The sequence below is a fragment of the Vigna radiata genome, chromosome 7 (assembly GCF_000741045.1).
Source record: "Vigna radiata var. radiata cultivar VC1973A chromosome 7, Vradiata_ver6, whole genome shotgun sequence".
Classification (NCBI taxonomy): Eukaryota; Viridiplantae; Streptophyta; class Magnoliopsida; order Fabales; family Fabaceae; genus Vigna; species Vigna radiata.
Genome location: NC_028357.1, coordinates 49,286,620 through 49,307,662, shown reverse-complemented (window position 1 = coordinate 49,307,662; position 21,043 = coordinate 49,286,620). Strand labels below are relative to the sequence as shown.

At 31.1% G+C, this 21,043-nt stretch overlaps 3 protein-coding genes across 7 annotated transcripts; all 3 read left to right on the top strand.

Annotated features, from left to right (window-relative positions):
• Positions 1–3,371: 3,371 nt before the first annotated feature.
• Positions 3,372–4,790, top strand: LOC106765701 (40S ribosomal protein S15a). 4 transcript variants are annotated; one of them, XM_022784078.1, is made up of 5 exons: positions 3,372–3,505; positions 3,618–3,759; positions 3,861–4,021; positions 4,109–4,143; positions 4,379–4,790. In XM_022784078.1, exons 2-5 carry the CDS (start codon positions 3,627–3,629, stop codon positions 4,395–4,397), a joined length of 348 nt encoding a protein of 115 aa, XP_022639799.1. In that variant the 5' UTR covers positions 3,372–3,505; positions 3,618–3,626; the 3' UTR covers positions 4,398–4,790. The 4 variants fall into 4 exon arrangements, with proteins under 4 accessions (XP_022639799.1, XP_014505890.1, XP_014505892.1 ...); XM_014650404.2 differs by lacking the exon at positions 4,109–4,143; XM_014650406.2 differs by lacking the exon at positions 4,109–4,143 and having other exon boundaries at positions 3,431–3,505; positions 3,622–3,759.
• Positions 4,791–8,709: 3,919 nt separating this feature from the next.
• On the top strand, positions 8,710–14,958 carry LOC106768852 (mitogen-activated protein kinase 15). Its single transcript, XM_014654212.2, has 10 exons — positions 8,710–9,468; positions 11,039–11,447; positions 11,588–11,715; positions 11,812–11,871; positions 12,269–12,418; positions 12,512–12,667; positions 12,746–12,957; positions 13,495–13,596; positions 13,717–13,877; positions 14,214–14,958. The coding sequence occupies exons 1-10, from the start codon at positions 9,445–9,447 to the stop codon at positions 14,486–14,488; spliced, it is 1,677 nt and encodes a 558-aa protein (XP_014509698.1). The 5' UTR covers positions 8,710–9,444; the 3' UTR covers positions 14,489–14,958.
• A 1,932-nt stretch (positions 14,959–16,890) lies between these two features.
• On the top strand, positions 16,891–20,613 carry LOC106765776. Of its 2 annotated transcripts, none has more exons than XM_022784077.1 (4): positions 16,891–17,102; positions 17,212–17,641; positions 17,902–19,428; positions 19,609–20,613. In XM_022784077.1, exons 2-4 carry the CDS (start codon positions 17,228–17,230, stop codon positions 20,032–20,034), a joined length of 2,367 nt encoding a protein of 788 aa, XP_022639798.1. In that variant the 5' UTR covers positions 16,891–17,102; positions 17,212–17,227; the 3' UTR covers positions 20,035–20,613. The 2 variants fall into 2 exon arrangements, with proteins under 2 accessions (XP_022639798.1, XP_014505993.1); XM_014650507.2 differs by having other exon boundaries at positions 17,212–17,635; positions 19,609–20,611.
• Positions 20,614–21,043: the final 430 nt, after the last annotated feature.

Sequence of the window (21,043 nt, the reverse complement as noted above, 5' to 3'; positions counted from 1 at the left end):
ATTAATATAATATATACCATATGTACTGTATCCTTATATATATATATATATATATATATATATATATATATATATATATATATATATATATAAAATAAAGTAAATATATTTACTTCTTATATTAAAATGTGAGTGTTAATCAATAATTATATTACTTGTAGGTATGTATGAATTGATGTATTTTATAAGCTGTTACGGGTTAGTTGGAGCTGCTTGGTTATTGGTATTGATTAACTTTGATTCAATTATAGAGATGTTATTTTTATAACTTGTGATTGGTAAGTAATGTATATTGTTGAGATTATGTATATGTTGATTGGGGCAAAAAGTATATGATTACAAAGTGATGAAAATACGACGCAAGTGGTAAATCAAGTTTCGTCTGTGTAGAATCTCTTGGTGAGATTCTTAGTGTCTTAAAATGAAAGTAGGAGCTCAGTCTTGGAGGTGTTCCTAATGCTCCAATGGTCTTTCTTCTCACGTAGAGAGGATTAGACCATGTGGTGAGGACTAACAGGAGGTCTTAGTCTCGGAGGCTTCCAGTGTGCTCCAAGGCGCGGAACAGACTAACCTCGTGAGTGTGGCAGGTTGGGGAACCCAAGTTTCATAAGCCACCATGGGTGCATGACCCGCCATAGCTCGATTCTTATTCTAAAGTCCGGACGAGTCAAGTCTAGTAATTAACATGCTAGGATACATGCCTTAATCCGTTATGATTTGAAATTAACTCTTGTATAAGTTATGTCTGGCATGATGCATGCTTTTTATATAATTAGCTCACACTTACTTGTTTGTGTATGTCTTTCTTTTGCAATGATCATCCACTTGGATGTGAACAGAGGAGAATGAGGTTTCATTGGAACATGTCTTTGAAGGAAATAGAGATGCTGCTGCCTAGACTCTCTAGGACTTTCTCAGTTCTTTTATGTTCTTTTGAAACACTTTCAACTTAAGTTATAATTTTGAGATGTTTTCTAACACTTTAAGTTTTAAAATTTCCGGCTATTTCAAGGATTACTATAATTCTTTATACTTTAATTACTCTTGACTGTTTTCCTTTATTATAATTTATGACGTCTAGACTATATATGCATGCCATATATTATTGGAATGTCACAAATAAACTTGTTTCAAATAGTTATTTAAAAATAAAATTACCATACTTTATTTAAATCTCAAATAAAAAAAATCATGTCTTACATCACGGTAATTTATTAGCTTGAAAAAAAATCTCTAATAGTGTCCGAGCATGGCATAATTCTCATTTTTTTTATTAGTGTGCATATCCTACCATACTTATATTATTATCATTTGTGTTCCTATAAAATACAAACATCAATTACATTTATAATTACCGAAATAAGTGAACTAACATAAATAATAACTATTATAACCACAATTTTTATCATATGTTCAAAAATATTTTTCAATAAAAATTACAAACTTAAACAACTCTTACATGTGTTATCATTATTGAAAAATTGTAATATTAGAACTGAATATAAAATTAGTCGTAATAAAACCGATTTAATTTAATTAAACTGATTTAATTTAGAAAACAATTTGTGAATATTAGAAAATATTTTAAACTGGAATGTAATGTGAACATATTAAATCGATTGTGAAGACATCAATTTAATATGACCCATCTAGTGAATAACTTATAACTATTTTATTTTTAGATAACCAGTTTGATATTTAAGAATATTTTATAATATTTAACCATATTTAATGTTTTTTAAATTAAATAATTACTAACTAATTCTTTTAACATATTTGTATACTTTCATAATTATTATAATTTGTAGGATGTCACAATTTTTAGTCTAAAATTATTATTTGGTTATAATTTTTGTTTCAATTCTTCAATAGTTTTTTTCTAATTAAGTAATAATTTTTGTTAAAATGATTCAATTAGGTTATTTATGTTAAATATAAAAAGCTATTTATGCATGTTAAAATAATATTTTAAGATTTATACATCAAATCATTTTATTTAAATATTCAAATTATTTTTTTTAATTCAAATTTTAAAAAGTATTTATTTTAAAATTTCAATGTTTTCAAAATATTAAAAATATAAATATAATGTAACACTTTTAATTTATAAATTTTAATATTTGAAATGGTTTATAAAACTATTTAAAAAACTATGTATATTTTTTGTTTTAAAAAAAGTATTTTTAATATTAAAATTAAAAAATTACAAATGTTACTTTACAATTATCATTTAAATATTTAAAAAGAATTAAGTTTAAAATAAGAATTTTATAATTTAAAAAATGTAAAATAAAATTAATTTCAATATTTAAATTAAGTTATTTAGTGTATATATATATATATATATATATATATATATATATATATATATATATATATATGGGATTTGCTAATTTACGTAAAGTGAGTGTTCAGTTGGTACATTTTAGCAAAGTGTACCAAGTTTTAGGTTATAAAAATGTCCCGGTTAAAAAAGACAATCAACTTTAAATCTAAGGGTGTTTTAATAATTTTAAAATTTAATTTAAAATAAAAAAATAAAAGGTAGTTATGAAAAATCCTGATTTGTTTTATTATATATTTTTTAAAAGGTAGTTGTTTTTTAAAATAAAAAATAAAATAAAAGGTAGTTGTTTTTTTAACTCGGGTTTTATAAACTAACCAGACAGGTTATATAAACTCATATGAGTTCTAAAACCCAGACGGATTCTATAAACCCTCTATAAAGTCATGGAAATAAAAATTGCAAAAGATACCTTTTAAGTCATGGAAAATATGTTACCTATGGATGTGATCCATCCATTTTTAAAAAACAACGTAACTATAAAAATTATATCTATTTAAAAATATTATAATTAAAAATATTCCTTAGGTGGAAAATAACTACCTTTCTTTTTATTTTTTTATTTTAAAAAAACAATTAATGAATAACTACCTTTTTCTATTTTTTATTTAATTTAAATTTTAAAATTACTAAAGTATCCTTATATATAAAATATGTTTTTTTAAATAGGGATATTTTTGTAACCTAAAATTTGATACACTTTGCTAAAATGTACCAACTAAAAAATCACTTTACCTAAATTACCAAACTCCTATATATATATTGTAATTACTTTTAAATATTAATTTGGTTTTATTTTAAAAAGGAAAAATATTGTTGAATTAAAAAAATTGAAACTCAATTAAATTTAAAATTAAAAGACATGAACAAAATTAAATACGAAGAACATAATATAAAATGATTTTATATTTTATATTCTGAAATTTACTATCTAAATACAATATTTTCATGACACAGATTTATCGGGTGCAGGTTGGAATTATAAAAGTGCAAAAATAAATTAGCAAGGGTTGAGGCCCAAAATGGGCCCAATAAGAGGCTGTCCAGCTCCTAAACCCTAAATACAGAGTCCCAAGCCTTCTTATTTGCGCTTTTGGTGATTGTCCCTTAGTTCTGAACGGAAGAGCACCGGCACATCCCAGAGGCTTCTCTTCTCTGTCGGTAAGATTGGTATTAATAGCTCGTTCCCAAATAGTTGGTTTCATTTGAGGGTGTGATATACTTTTTAGCCTTAATTATAATTGATTGACTCTGATTGCAATTTGCGTGTCAGTTAGTGAGTATGGTGAGGGTTAGTGTATTGAACGATGCTCTCAAGAGCATGTATAATGCCGAGAAAAGGGGGAAGCGCCAAGTCATGATTAGGCCATCCTCCAAAGTTATTATTAAATTCCTTTTGGTGATGCAAAAGCACGGTATCACTCTCTTATCAATGCTTTGTTGTTTTTTTTCTTTCTGATTAATGATTTAGTTTGTGTGTTGATTTATTGTTGCATTCCGGTGCTTGATGGTGTAGGATACATCGGAGAGTTTGAATTTGTTGATGACCACAGGGCTGGTAAAATCGTGGTTGAGTTGAACGGTAGATTGAACAAGTGTGGGGTTATTAGTCCCCGTTTTGATGTGGGTGTCAAAGACATAGAACCTTGGACTGCTAGGCTTCTCCCTTCAAGACAGGTCAGTTAGATTAATTATTTTTATATATTGTGTTGTGTTCAAATTCCTGTCTATGTGAATCTTAAACACATCATGATGCATGTATAGGGCCATGAAATCAAAACTTATTTCAGTATTTTCTTGTAAGTATTAATTATCTTCCTTCTGATTTTTATTTTTTTTTTTTGCATTGGTTGAGTTATAATTTTGTCAAGGCTTTGTGCTAAGGTTGGTTTGTTTTTTCTAGCGGGGCTGTGGCTTTAACTCTTTAACATCATGTCAAAAATTGAATTATGTGTAATATATTACTGAGTGATGTTGGATACTAATGGTTCCTCTACTCATCACTGACCTTTTTGATTTACACTAATTATGCAGTTTGGGTATATTGTATTGACAACCTCTGCTGGCATTATGGATCATGAAGAGGCCAGGAGGAAAAATGTTGGTGGTAAGGTACTGGGTTTCTTCTACTAGGTTATTTTCAATTGAGGATGGAAGTGATTTCAGTTTTGAGATTCACCGGTTGCAATGGAGGATATGCTAGTCACTAGTTATTATATCATTATAGCAGGAGGTGGTTTGTGATGATTTTTATTTTGTTTGCAAAGTTGGTAACTGAAACTATTATGCTTTCTTTATCATTATTTTTCTTATACCAAAATGTACTTGCCAAGTTGTTTTAACTTGTGAGACCTTTGTTTAGAAACTTGAAGCCCAGCGAAGTTTGAGATTATGTGGATGAGTAATAGTTTCATATTGCCGTTGAATGGATTGAATTTTGAAACTAGTTTATTTATGCTTCCAGAAAAATGTCATGTCCTTAAACCACTACTAGATTATGCTGATTTTAATTTGATATTAAAACGAGTTTCTCAAGCTTTTTTCAGCCTTTCCAGCTTCTCGACTATTAATTTTTTACCCTTGAGGGACATATTCACAGTAGTAGATTGTCAAATTAGTTAGAAGAAAAATGTTGTCGCTTTTAAGTTTATTGTTATATTATGGCCTCATCGAAGAAGTGTACATTTCTTGTAAAGGGGCGGACTAACAGCGTCCTGTGATAAACTTTTTGGTGACAATTGTGGTCATAATTTCCATAGCATCTTAATCTGCTAGTTATAGTCTAATTTGCGTTGAATTTAGTTGCTTTCATTGATTATTTTAAGTTCTTCGTAAGTTGTGACGGTCCGTGGTAACGAGTTATTCTTTTAACTTGTTTTAAATGGTTGTGGTGGTTTAGGTGGGTCTGTCTTGGGGCGAAATTGGAAGTTCAATTGAACATAACGGATTGATTTTTCTGAGAAACGTTCTTTCGTAGTTTTCAGGAAGAAGGGTGAACAAAGCGGTCCTTGTGCGCAAACTTTATTTTTTTGTTTTACATTTCCAACAAATGGAATTATTTATAATTGAATTTGAAGTATGGATGGGAAAATGAGTTATGTTTGGTGGGTCGGTCTGTCAGCGTGGTCATAAAAGATAGGTTGGGATAGTGTTTTCACTCTGGGAGTCCAAACCAACTTGGTCCGGTAGTCTGGTTTTAATAAAAAAAATTGTGTAGTGACATTTTATATTAACACAGTTCAGCTTTGTGTTGTAGAATTTGATGAATTTGATTTCGTAGAACGTGTTCTATAATATATGTTAGTAGTTTTAATATTTATTACTTTTACATAAGTATTCATGAGTACGACACATATTTGTTAATTCTTTTACTATGTTGTTTTTTTCAAAGTGCTTACAACGCCACCATAGTATCATATGACGTAGTTTTGACCATATTCTTTCAAATGAAAATTTTGATATGAAAAAGAAGAGGATGCTTGGTCAGAGTTATAATAGACGACAAAGAAAGGTGGTTATGTTAATGTGTTTCTCTTAAATATGTTTGTAGTGAGTGCATAGTATAAGTATTTTGCGAATTCGTCTTAAAACCAATGGTTAACAATAGCTCTAACGGAGGCTGTGCTAGAATAAATAATAATGAGATAATTGTTTTAGGAAAGGGTAGTATCAGTGATTCACTAGAAGTGCAACAAATTTTTGAAATAGCATAAACTAATTTGAATAAGGTTGAAGGTAAGAAACAAATAGTATCAATGTGGGGCTTAATTTCAGGAGAAAATAGAAGTGTAAAATTATAATCATAGAAAAAGTTGTATGTTAAATAATTAGGAATGATATCATTATCAAAACTAATTTAATTATTGTCTATAGTGATCATTGAATAATAAAGGCTTTTATATTCTTGGAAGTGTGAAAGTCAGATTTAAATTTCTTTACTTAATCTAATAATTATTTATTATCAAATTTAATGATTAAACCATTTATCATCGAATTCGAAAGAAACAACATGAAGTAAATTTTAGTTATGTAAGATTTTTTTTTTTCTTTTAGATTTCATGCATGTTTTGTTCTTGCTATGAACCTCTTCACTGTTATTTAGACTATAGTAATGACTAGTAATTGTTTCTTGTTTTCGTTTTCGTTTGAAGTAGTATTAGTTGTGTAATGAACCTTCTACCTCATGTACAATAGTTCTAGGTAATGATGTTATTTTTCTGTTTGTCTAGCTTGTAGGTGATTTGTTTTCAACACAAATCACGTTGGTGAGCATATGTTTTGGCTGCACTAACAGGCTGACCTGCCACAGTTGTCTCTATAACATAAATAATCACATTGAATGAAAAATAAAAATAAAAACATTGAATTATTGTTATAAGAATAAAATTATCATTATTAAGCCAAAAAAGGTTATAGTAAAGTTAATCTAATCTAATATTTTTTAGTGATATTATGGTGATAACGCAAGAGGTAGCACCGACTTATTGATGGTTATATAGAGTGTAGTTGTACTACATCTGACGCAAGTAATCGAAATTGATAACTTATGATGATAGGATATTGTAATTTGCTAACGTTTATCAGATATTTGGTTGTTAGATCTAGAAAATATTTTAATGTAAAATTCATATTTAAACTAAATTTAGACATGTTGGTCAACATAAAGTTAATCTGAGTTGGTTGAAGCTGTGACGAGAAACATGTCTTGGAAAAGAAAGAAAGTGAAGTAAAAGTGTATGGTGGCAATAACAGAGTGTAGCATGTTGTAGTTGGATGTGTTGAATTATTGGGCGGAATGAATGGATCTAATATTTTGTGTTGGTGATGTTGTGTACAAGTGCATAAGATGTAGGGATATTAAAGTGCTGTCTTCTTATCTTAAAATCAAAAAAATTCGAAAACGTCACATGAAAATTTCACTGCCTGTCTGTTTGAAAATCCAAAGGATTTCAACCCACAGCTCATATCTGCACCCAATACGCTGGAAAGGAACATCAACCAATACATCAAACCATGTTAATTCACTTTTATATTTTTAGAATGATGTTAAAATTTTTAAATATTAAGTTTCAGACTATGAAATTAAAAAATAAATAATATCTTTTAAAATGATTTCAACTGAGTTAGATTTGTTTTGTCTGAAGTAGTGTGATCTAGATCATTTAAAATGATTTCACATAAATTAGATTTATCTTGTCTGAAGTCGTATGATCTAAATGGATTTTAGTTTTTTTATAAATAAAATCATTACAAATAGCACTAGTTAAATTAAAAGCAATTTTTTTAAGTAAAGTCGTTGTTACACATAATACATCTGCCACTTATTTTTTATGTCATTGTATATGTGACCACTTCAATTAAAAATAATTTTTAAGTCATTTTTTTATAAATAAAGTGATTTTTAAATTTTTTATTTTACTATGTTGCAACTATATTTATTATTTTTTATTACTTAATTAATTTAGCATTTAAAATTAATTTAATTAATTGAATATATAACAAAGATAATAAAGTAAGAAAAAGTTAAAGTGATTTATATTAATAAGAACTTCAGAAAAATTAAAATTAATTAAAATAAAATAACTAAAACGAAATATTAAGACTTTGATAATGTATTTTTATTTTAGTTATTTTATTTTAATTACTTTTAATTTTTATTAAAGTTTTACTAATATAAATAATTTTTCTTATTTAATTATTAAATTAATTTTAAACATCGAATTAATTACAAAAAATAAATATCATTGAAACATAATAGAATATAAATTAAAAAGAAAATCACTTTCCTTAATGGCATAAAAGAAATTGTTATAATTAAAGTAACCACAAAAAAAAAATTGAAGTTGTGTTAATGGATTCGACTTTAGTTATAAAAAAATTTGATTTTAACTCAAATAATTGGCTTCATCTTAACAAACAATTAAAAATATAAAGTATGTCTAGGTTATACCATTTTAAACAAGACAAAATTAACTCAACTAAAATAGTTTTAGATGGTATGGGTTGATTATTTAGTTTGAACTATCTAAACTTAATTTTAGTTTGAGTTGACTTGTATTAATCTTCAATATGAATTGACTTATCTTAATTTTTTATTTAAATCAATTCATATTAACGTTTTATGCATAAACTCAACACATTAAGATTATGTCATATTTAAGTCTTAATTGAAATTTTATTTTCTTAAATCAGAATTGATAAAATGGAAACTAATTTAAAAATACAATTGCTTTCAAATATAATTTTGAAATAGTTGCAATAAAAATAATTCTATTATTATATATGAAAATGATTGAATGAAATTGTGGAAGTAAAAAAGAAAATGATTATAATACCCGTCGTTTTAAATTGGAGTGATATTGGAATCATGATACCTGTAATTAATTGGGAGTCCTTGTTCCTTTATCATGCGTGTTTCTGTTTCCGAGCTTGAACACCCTTCTTCATCATCAACTACATTGCACTCATCCACCACTTCTCTCTTTCAGATCCAAAATCTTTTCTTTTTCTCACTCCCACTTCTTCATTCTAACCTCTGGAATTCGCTTCTTCAATTTCCCTCTTTGTCCATTTCCTTTTCTTGTGTCTCTGTATATTATTTTTTATTCGTCCCCTTTAGCCCTGTTAGTGATTATCGCCACAAGATTAGTTTTTTCGGCTGGTTCTATGCTTAATTCATTAGACTAGCTCGTTCTCCTACGTGATCTCTAACTGGGCATTTCAACTACACTTTTGGTACCACCGCCAAATTGTCTATGTTGCTCTTGTTTCAATTTCCGTGTTCTCCGCCCCTTGTACAATACTGTGTAGTGTATAGTACATTCCTTTGTCACAACCGTGGTTGATTTTAGCTACCAAATTTTACTAGGTCTGCCTTCGTATTATTGAGCTCTAAAGTTTTTTTTTTATTCTTCTTAATTTATCCTCTTTTTCTATTTTTTATTTTGCACTTTTATTTGACTTTTGCATTTTGATCATCCCTCGTGATCCGGAGATTCTTTTGCCATTCTAAATTTACTGGAAGTGGGAGTTTAGTGATTTGAATTTGGGTTACGGTTGGGTTGTTCAATCATAATCGAGTTTTATGCTTAGTTTCCAATATGCCTCATGATCAGAGAAAAAAGGTATAGTAACTCGATCAACATGGTAGCACATTGAGTTGATGTATGTTTATGTAGCGTAGCATGGTACACTTTTGTGAAGAGTATTTTTACTCCATGTTTGTTATTTCTGCATTTGTACATAGCTTGGATAGGATTTGTACCCTTTGTATTGAATTTTGTTCTTTTAAACCTTCCAGTAATTCGCGGTCCCTGTCACTGCATACACTTTTTTACATCTCTTTCTATTCTGAATGTATTTTTCATATGGCATTATGTCTGGTTCCCAGTTATTTTGGCTTGTGAGATGTACTGCAAAAAGTTTTTCATCTTTTAAGTTTTTTTGTCTGCTATTTTGGTTCATAGCTTATCTACTGAGCGCAGACCATTGCAATGGATTATCTTATAAACTTGTTCACTTGTTCATGTCAGTTTAAATCTTATAGCACATAGGAAGTCTTTTTCATGAAACAGAAGGCTGAATAATCCGCCATTATATAACAAATATGAAGTATTACTTTTGAGATACGGATAACATCCTTACATTCTCTCTTTTTCCATCAAATACATGTCTTATTAACTAGAAATCACTGATCGTTTTAGTCTGCTTTAACTTCCCTTTTATGTTGGGAGTTTGGGTAATATTAGGTTGGCTATCAATGGCTTAACAGCTTCATCGTTTACTGGGGCTTGGTACCGGCTGTGACAAGATCTCGCTGGACATTTTCAAACAAGCATTAATGTATATATATTTTAAACTAGATATATGCTCTTGATGTACAAAGGCAATAGCAAAGTTTGAACCAGGACGTTATGCTTCAAGATTTGAAAGTCGCTCAATGTTTCAGTTTACTCTCTCTTTAGAAATGGCATATGTTATTCCTAACTTCGCTCTTTTTTTTTTTTTTTTTTTTTTTTACCTTTTTTGTCTAATTTATTTGAATAAATTAAGCTAATTTAATTTATAATTTTAAAGATTTTCCCTTTTAATACCAGGTTTTTGGATTTTATCTGAATCAGACATGCATATATTCTACAGTTTTAAACATTTTTTTTTTATTTTAATCTGTTCTTTTTAAAATTGCCTAAACTTTTGAGCCCATGCAATATTTCAGATACTTGTTACTACAGCCAAAATAAGTATGCCGGTGATGTAGTTAGTTTTAGTATTCCTTTTCCCTTTTCCTTGTTACATTTTAACTGGGTACTTCAAATTGTGCTTTAATGAAAAAATTTGTGACAGCTACATGAAACAGATACTATTTGTTTCATTTCCTTTTTTTCTATAAATTCATTTTTTTTTTTTATATATTTAAGATCTCTAGAAAAGAGAATTTTCCTTACTGTTAGAGAATTGAGTCTAATGTACACTGGGTGATTTTTTAAATCTCCTGTATAAATTAACTACATTTATATCCATTGTCTAAAAGCTTTTGTGTAACTTTATTCTTTTCTGTTTGTAGATGCTGTGCTTGCTACTTGTATAAAATATGAAACCTTAATCTGGTTTCATGTGTGTTGCTGCTCATTTAAATCATGACTTTCGCTTTACTTGGTATATTCAAGCAGAGTCTAATTTGTTGTGTTTATGCAGTCATCTGTAGATGTAGACTTCTTTACAGAATATGGCGAAGGGAGTAGATACAGAATAGAGGAAGTGATTGGTAAAGGAAGCTATGGTGTTGTTTGCTCTGCTTATGATACACACACAGGAGAGAAGGTTGCAATAAAGAAAATCAATGACATATTTGAACACGTTTCTGATGCCACCCGCATTCTTCGGGAGATCAAGCTTCTTAGACTCTTACGCCATCCTGATATTGTGGAGATCAAGCATATTTTATTACCTCCTTCTAGAAGGGAGTTCAAAGATATATATGTTGTATTTGAACTTATGGAATCTGATTTACATCAGGTCATCAAAGCAAATGATGATTTGACTGCAGAGCATTACCAGTTTTTTCTCTATCAGCTTCTTCGAGGCTTAAAGTATATACACACAGGTTGTGATCTTTATATTTGGCTAACTTTTATTTTTAAATTTCTCACTGTACCTTTTTCATAGTTAAATGTTTTATGCGAAAACTAGTTGCTAAATCACATAACCATTGTGGCTGATTTAAACTTGTTAATGGGTTTGTAGCAAATGTTTTTCACCGAGATCTGAAGCCGAAAAATATTTTAGCAAATGCTGACTGCAAACTGAAGATTTGTGACTTTGGTCTTGCCAGAGTGGCTTTCAATGATACACCGACTGCTATATTTTGGACAGTAAGAATATTTTTCTTATGAAATGCTCACCTTAAGCGAAGTTTTCCTTCTCTGGTCATCACATATTGTTTATGCTCACCAATTGTATCCTCACAGGATTATGTTGCTACACGGTGGTATAGGGCTCCTGAATTGTGTGGATCCTTTTTCTCCAAGGTTCAGTATCTGTTACCTTTTTTTAATCCTGGATCACTGCTCTCTATCTCATATTTACTATTGCTTGGATTCTAAAAATTGGGGATATGCTTACCTCCCCCACATCCTTCTTGTCTCTTTCCTCAAGCCAATATGCTAGCATTCCCGGAAATTTTTGGAAATTTATGTATTTTTTTTAACTGCTGTTAACTTAATGTACAAAAGAACCTGTGTTGAGACTTGAGCTATTTCATAAAGTTTTGTTTTGTACGCTAATGTTTTTCAATTGAAAAGGTTTAGCTTGACAGTTAAATAATTATTGGTTATGTATTGTTTACTTTTAGTCAAACACAAAAAAATGATTGTTTGTGAAATGACAATGGATAATTAATGTTGTTACAATCTTTTTTTCTTTCAGTATACCCCAGCTATAGACATATGGAGCATTGGCTGCATTTTCGCAGAACTTTTAACTGGGAAACCTCTTTTTCCAGGGAAGAATGTTGTCCATCAATTGGACCTCATGACTGATTTTCTTGGAACACCCTCTCCTGAAGCCATTGCTAGGGTCTGTTATTCATTTGCCAATCCTTCTAGCAATTTTGTGTCCTTTATTTTTTATTTTCTTTTTCTTAATATAGCCTTGGAAGTATATTAACAGGTACGGAATGAGAAAGCTCGAAGATACTTGAGTAGTATGCGCAAGAAGAAGCCAGTTCCTTTCTCTCAAAAGTTTCCCAATGTAGATCCCCTTGCTCTTCGGGTTTTAGAAAGAATGTTGGCATTTGAACCTAAGGATCGACCTACTGCTGAAGAGGTTAAATTTCCATCCATCTGTTAACTTTCCACACATCGTGATTAGTTTTAATCAGAATACTGTGTATGATTTAATTAGGCTCTAGCAGATCCATATTTTAAAGGCTTGGCAAAAGTTGAGAGAGAGCCTTGTTCTCAGCCAGTTACCAAGATGGAGTTTGAATTTGAGAGACGTAGGATAACAAAGGAAGACGTGCGAGAGCTTATATACCGAGAGATTCTGGAGTACCATCCAAAGATGTTAAAAGAACATCTAGACGGAGAAGAGCCAACAGGATTCATGTATCCAAGGTACTATTGTCCGAACTTGCACCGAAATTTCTATTTCACTTCTCACTCTTTTGCTCAAGTAAGTATGCTTGACAATATATTTACATTCAACATGGAGTGATATACTATATAGGAATCAAATAATAACGTTTGGTCAGCCTTTTTGTTCTACCCCTTTAACTAATTTCATATATAGGTGCTTGGAGGATTTCTTCTTCTCCACTTCTGCATTTGCCCCTTCGTCTATTGACTTCCGTGTTTACCATAAGATAGAATTTGATTTTGTGAGCCATAAAACTTCTTCTGGTGAAGACTATACTTTTTCCTCCTCCACCCAAATTATGCTTATGTTGTTCTGCTCTAAATCCTCAACCGTCATAAACACTTCCTTTGGATACCTACATTTAATGTTAATGAATATTTTTTGAAACTTTACCTGGAGTTTACATTTGTTGAAATATAAGATTAACTGCGGTTTCATGCTTATATAGTCATGTAAATTTTCAATCCTACTTTATATAGTATATCACTATGTGCTAACACACGTATTTCAAATAGTGCCGTGGACCATTTCAAAAAACAATTTGCATATCTTGAAGAGCATTATGGAAAAGGTGGAACTGTTACTCCACCTGAGAGGCAACATGCATCATTACCCAGGTATCCTAATTTTTATTAATGGTTCTGAAAACATGGCTTTTGTCTTTCACGATTGCTCCTTTATATTTATTTTCTCTTGAACTGCACACCAACTGTGCTGATTTGAGACTGTAAATGCAGGCCATGTGTGTTGTATTCAGATAACGAAAGGCAAAATATGGCAGTGGTTGCGGATGATCTCTCCAAGTGTAGCATCAAAGAAGTTGAGAAGCCAGCGATAGACAAGACCGGTGGTATCCCAATGACCAGGCTTCCTTTACCAGCTCCTCAAAATATTAAAGGTGTGATGACTAATTGTAGTTTGTATTTTGCTTTTTCATTTCCCTCTTTCTTTCCTGATCTCATATATGTGCAAAGGCAGACATTGTATTCAAAGAGTGTGTGCTCGTTGTTAAGGCTTTTTTCTTTTTATTCATTGGCTTTTTACATACCCAATAAGAAGTATGTTTCTGGCTGTGTGAACTTGTTCTTGCTTCTGTCACATGATGGGGAGTTATCTGTGAATGGCTGAAAGCAGTAGGACTTGTATTACTGAAATACATTTGTGGGTTTTTTGAGATTCTTTTGATGAGTGTATTTCAAGCTTGCTTCTTTCTAATTTGGTTCACATGTCTCAGGTGTTGCAGCACGTCCAGGAAAAGTTGTAGGTTCAGTACTGCATTACAACAACAGTAGGGTGGCCGAGACTGAGCAGCGGAAGACGGGTAAAAACCCGTCTGTTTCAGCCAAGTATGCTGCTCAAAGCTGTTCATACCCAAGAAGAAACCCAAACTGTAAAATTGAGAGGGCAGTTGAAGGAATTGAAGGTGCTAATGGACTTCAGACAAAGCCTCAATATCTTGCACGCAAAGTTGCTGCTGCTCAAGGGGGACCTGGTGGTAGTTGGTATTGATTTTGAAAATGTTGAATTTATGCCCTGCAATTGCTTTGTGCCATCATATTAGGGTTTGTTGTTCATACAGAACCAGATCAATCAATCATCTGAATTGAACAAAGATAGGAGTGGCCATAGCATCAACAACATCAATCAGTGAGAGAGATATAGGGATTATAATCTAAAGAAGTCTCCAGCTGGAAGTTTGGAAGGTTCAACATGGTGCAATTCTTTCTGTCTAGTTCGTTACCAACAGAGAAGGAATGATCTGACAAGCATGGAATGAAGGCAATGCAGCTGCTGCTGCTGCTTATTTGTGGTGTTCACTTGCAGAATATAAGTGATTTGTATTGTCTTGGTCAAACAATCCCATCTTTCTCTGTTTCTTCAGGTCAGGTTTGAGGCTGACTCTCTTCCAGAGTTTAATTAATAATTTGTATCCTTAATTGTTAATTGAATGAAATATTGTAAACTTGTTTTAAATTTAATTATATTTGTATAAAATTATTACTATCAAGTAAAGATTTGATAAAGATTAAATAATTATAAAAATGATTAAACATGTTGATTCAATAAAGTTGAGAATTGTATATCCTACAGTGTATTATATTACTTGAACGAAATTATACAATGAAAAAATATGTGTAACTAAAATTCTGATGAGAAACTTACCTTGAAAATATGAGGAAAATATGAGAATATCGAAAATGTTAAATTATTAAAAAAATATGAAAGTTTTTTCTTTTTCCAAAATCAAGATCTCTTTAAACAAATTGAAATTAAGAGTAAAAGAAAATAGATAAAACAAATGTTTTATGTTATTTATTAAAATAAGGATTTAACAATTTAAACAGTCTCACTTAGTATCAATCATTATCATCTTAAAGATAAATAAAAAAATATTAAAAATGAGTAGAAATAATCAAATATATCTCTTTAAAATTATTTTATTCAATAAAATTGAGATTTTTGTTTTTTAAAATGCAATACATTATTTAAACAAAATTAAAAAAATAAAATTATGATTAAGAATGAAATAAGAGAGAAAATATCTTAAAAGTTTGAGTTTTTAAAATTTTAAACCAATAACTAAGATATAAAAAAGGAAAATTGTGCAGAAAAAAAATTATAAAATTAAACACTATAATAGATAACGATCAATATGAGTTTTTTAAGCTAGTTAGTGAGCTATAATTATTTTAATACTTTAAAACGTAAAATATGTATGAGATATTGACATAAGCACATTATAAATATATAAATAGTCATCTTCATCCTTATATCCAATTTAAAATGCTGAACAATAGATTAATATTGAAAATTTGCATTAAAATTAGGATAAGTTTGATTGATCAATATCTATAAACGTATTTAATTCTTTAATATTTTATAACAACTGTTTGATGAAAGAAACTGATTAGAAACTAATATAAGATCGGGAACTAAATTAAAAAATAACTTATAAATCTAACTGTAAATTGTGGAATAAATTAGAGACCTTCAAAGTAACTCTACTTATTATTACTATTATTCAAGATTTGAGTAAATGAAATAATAAACATTAAATATGTTTTCAGTTGAAAACTAATCCTTGTTAAAAAAAAAAACTAATAGTATTTAAGATTAGCAAAAGTAAAACTCAATCATTGATAAAATAATATCAATATAAAAATAAAATAAAACAAAGTTACATTATTTTATATTGTTTATGTTCTACCTTGAAATTTAATAATTAGGTTTTATGAATTTTATTTAGGTATGATCAGCATCTATTTCTGATTTAGAAATGAAAAGAAAAAAGGTCGTTTCATGATTATAAAAAAAAAATATTTGTAAAGAAAAAGAGAAAGTAAAATGTAACGTATTATATTGACATCTTCTTACGTTAACTTCAGTAAAATTAAATATTTATTTTAATAATTTACACAATTTATGTTTGGGAATTTGTTTTTATATTACTACAAGATGTCTCTTATTAATAGTGATATCTTTTATATATATATATATATATATATATATATATATATATATATAGTCGTGTTTATTTCTATTTTTTTATATGAGACTTTGTATATATTCAACATTAACACCAATTTTATATTACACTAATTGAAATTAAGCTATAGGTTCAATAAATAAAATGATGGTGAAGAGAAACATTTATAGTAGGATAACTTCAAATATTGTCTTATTTTCTTTGTAGTTTGAATCGCATTAGAATGAAAACATATCCAACCGTATACTCCAAGGTTCATGCCCCAATCACACGACCTGATTATGTAACTTGCAATCCACAAACAGGAAATTCGGCAGTGCTATATATTAACAAAATGTTTGATTAGGTTTCTTCCAAGGAAGAAATTGGCATGGAAAGAGTCAAATGGCAATTATTTTGAGGATGTGTATGTACTATATATGTCACATAATAATGTCACACAGTATGTCCATAATTTCATGCTTTATCCAAATAATGTTTGCTAAAGTTCTAATATGAAAGCTTGAGGAAATTTAGCAAAGAAAGCAACGTTAACCCTTTGGACAAGTTAGTGGGCAGAAAGAGAAGCTTGAAGTTACTCTTATCATGCCATACCACACCATGAGCGTGCCCCCAAAGCTTGCCATTCTCATTCTTGTATAAAACTCTCCTTCTGTCATCACACTTCTATAAAACTTTCATTATATATCACATCATCTTTTGTCAACCTTCAACAAAAGTTAATCATTCAGTGGTTGCATTGCAGCTAGCTTTCATGTACAATGGAAGGAGAGGGAAGCATTCATGTACAAGTGGATGAACTCCAAATGGTGAGGCTCAGCGAAACCATCAGCATAGGCACCACCATGTTTGAGCCTCGTGGCATCAGCAGCATAGACAAGTTGGACAGTAACAGCACTGTCAATTCTGTCTCTCCAACAACCTCAGCACCGGAAAAGAAGCTCACCCTTTTTGCCCTCCAGCTTGCAGTGCTTGAAAAAGCAGCTACCGGGTTGGGAACTCTCGGTTTCATTTGGGCAACCGTTGTCCTTCTCGGTGGTTTCGCCATCACCTTAGAAAAAACCGACTTCTGGTTCATCACTATCATACTTGTTGTTGAAGGAACCAGGATTTTCAGCAGGAGCCATGAACTTGAATGGCAGCACCAAGCCACATGGTCTATCACTGAGGTAGTGGTAATCCCCTTCACGAAAAGCAATACTTTTAGAGATTTTTATAATTAATAAAGTGTTCTATCTTTCGGTAAAGTATGCATATATTTATGAAAAGACATCACTGTAAATATATGCTTGGTTGTTGGTAAGTAAATCATATCAATAAACTATAGCATACTGCGAAGACTTTGCCAGTACACATCTTTTTTAAGCATTTGCTTTCTGTTGGAATACCATAACTACTAATGTTTTTTTGCTTTGATATTTCTCATTTGTTTCAGAACCATCACCACCAACATGTTGCAGCTGATGCTACCCCAACAAGGACACCAACTAGGATGTGGGTTAGCTCAGATGTTCCACTCCTACCATATGCTAAATGGTTTTTCCTTGCAAGGCATGTTAGTAGGCTTCTCTATTGGCTACAGCTTCTTTCTGCAACAGCTTGTGTGGTTCTCTCGTTAATAAAGCTTGTGATGCATAACTACGGAGAGGTGGCAAAGGGAGACACTGACAAGAGGAACCGCAAATCAGCTCTTTCCATCTTCTATGCGTTGGCTCTTGCAGAAGCTCTGTTGTTTCTGATGGAAAAGGCCTATTGGGAGTGGCAAGTCAGCTATTGCAAGCTGTTGGAAGAGGTTAACAAGGAGTGTGAGTTGGGGCCACCGGGAATGGTATCCACTAGAAGGTTCTTCTATGATGCCTATTCAAGATGTGTCAATGGAAGCATATTTGATGGCTTGAAAATGGATATGGTAAGTTTCTCTATGGACTTGTTGGCTTCTAACTCACCTGATGAGCAGCTCATTGGAGCAAGAATTCTTAGACAGTTTTCAGTCAGTGAAAGATTTTCTGATGATACCCTTCAAAAGATTGGAATTGATATATCAGTAGCGGAGAGACTAGTTGAGATGTTGAATTGGACAGACCCTAAGGAGGAAGAGATTAGGCTCTCGGCTGCAGAGATTTTGTCAAAACTAGCTGGCAAGAAGCAGAATTCTCTCCGAATAGCTGGAATACCAGGAGCAATGGAATCAATATCATCTCTTTTGAAAACTAATAGGAGTGTAATTCCTGCAGCTGATGAGATAGGGGAAAAGAAACTTGTATTTGATCACCAAAATTATGGGTTCTGTACATTTAACCAATTGGGACTCCTCATACTGAAAAAACTTGCACGTGATCTTGACAACTGTGGAAAGATTGGAAACACAAGGGGCCTTCTTCCAAAGATCATAGACTTCACACATGCTGAAGAATGGTTGCTGAAGAGTGAAAATGTTACTTCAACGCAAGTCGTAACCGTGAAGAGGTCTTTGCAACTGGTGAAGATGTTGGCTAGCACTGTTGGCACTACTGGGAAATATCTTCGAAGAGAGATTTCGGAGATAGTTTTCACCATCAGCAATATTAGAGACATTTTGAGACATGGAGAGAAGCATCCTCTTCTACAGAAACTGGGCATTGAAATTTTGACCAGCCTGGCATTGGAAGAGGATGCAACGGAAAGAATAGGGGGCACTGGTGGAGTGCTTAAAGAACTGTTCAACATTTTTTTCAGGCACAACATACCAGAAAATCAGAAACATATAAAAATTGTTGCCGGTGAGGCCCTTGCAATGCTGGTTTCGGAAAGCAAGAACAACTGCCATCGAATTTTGAAGTTGAGAGTACTAGAAAGGCTCGAAGAAGCATTGAAAGATCCATTGCTTCGGGTCAATGCAGCTAGAATTCTAAAAAATTTATGCACCTACAGTGGACCAGAATTGTTTAACCAGCTAAAGGGGGTAACAACTGCAGCACCAATAGTAAGTGTTAATCTCTGACCATTATTATTATTCTAAGCGATCATTAGTTTTTTGGTTTTGCTGAGATAAATTTCTCCATAAACACAATTAAAATAAAATAAACTTATGCACATTTAGAGAAGCTAGGATGAGGTACTTTTTGAAGTTCGTGAGTTTTCTTATCATTTTTAATTCCTGCAGATACTTAAGGCGATCATGTCAGAAGAAAACAAGATACAAGAAATGATGATTGGACTAGCTGCAAACGTTTTCAGATACATGACTACTCATGAATCAAGCATTGTATTTGAAGAAGCTGGAATCACCGAGGCTGAACTAGCAAACAAATTGGTCCAGATTCTGAAGAAACACAAGTATCCCCCAACCAAGGTCCCAAGGATAAGGAGGTTCGTGATAGAGTTGGCTATTTGGATGATGAAAGACAAATCAGAAAACATAGACACCTTCAAGGGTATGGGAATGGAAGCGGTGTTGGAGGATGTCTTAGAGACCACATCGGAGCTTGAAAGCTTTAATGTTTTCTCCGGCACAGTTGGACTTAACCGGCACAATATAACAACTCAGTCACTCGTTGACATGGCACTGAAATTGATGGAAGATAGGTAAACCATCATGGACCATATTACTACAGTACAAAGGACAAGCATGTTTGCTGCGGCTGAAAAGACTAACTCAATAAATTATTCATTGATTTTCCAGATTCAATGTTGAACTTGAAATAAATTATTGACATTTTACTTCTTATGCCTGCATGCTTTCTCTGAAACAATACCAAGTTATAACTTCAATTATGAAGGATCCATTTTGCTTCTACATTTAGACCAAACTCGAAATTTTGTGGCTTTTCTTAGCTCAACTAGGGCTTCCAGTTACATAGGTTTCAAATGTTTTGGCGCTGTAGTTAAGGATGTTAATAAAATTATCGCATGAAAACATCTTGGGAGAAAAAATGACATAGCAATCATGGAAAATTTTGCAGTATGTTTCCTCGTATCAAAAACAGAAAATATTAAAGTGGAGTCAATGTAATATAAATGTCAATGACATCACAGAAGCCTCCAAAAAACTCCAATAATGCAGCTCTCAGTCTCGGTTGTCCAGGACATTTACGTCAGGATAGCACACCTTTGCATAAACTGTTCTGCGACCTCTCTGAAAGCAAATCTTTGTCGCACTCGTAAATTAAAGGTGAAAATTAACTTTGAAGTATTGAACTATTTGCAAATATTTAATTAAGTTTTGATATACTGAGAGTTTGAATTAAGCTTAGTTACTTTTAATTAGATCTATCAATAAGATTTCTTTAAGATTTCATTAAGTATCCTAAAATAATTAGATTAGCCAATTGATTTTAAATTATTGGGTTAAATATGTTTTTAGTCCTTATACTTTGGGCCGATTTTAGTTTTAATCCATTTTCAAATTAAGATACAATTTAGTCCTTCAATTTTAGAAAACTTTGATTTTAGTCATTTTTGCCAAAATTTTTTAATTTTATTTATTGAAAGACTAAATTGTATCTTAATTTGAAAATGGACTAAAAACAAAATCACCCAAAGTATAAGAACTAAAATCATATTTAATCCTAAATTATTTGAAATATCTTAATCAAACG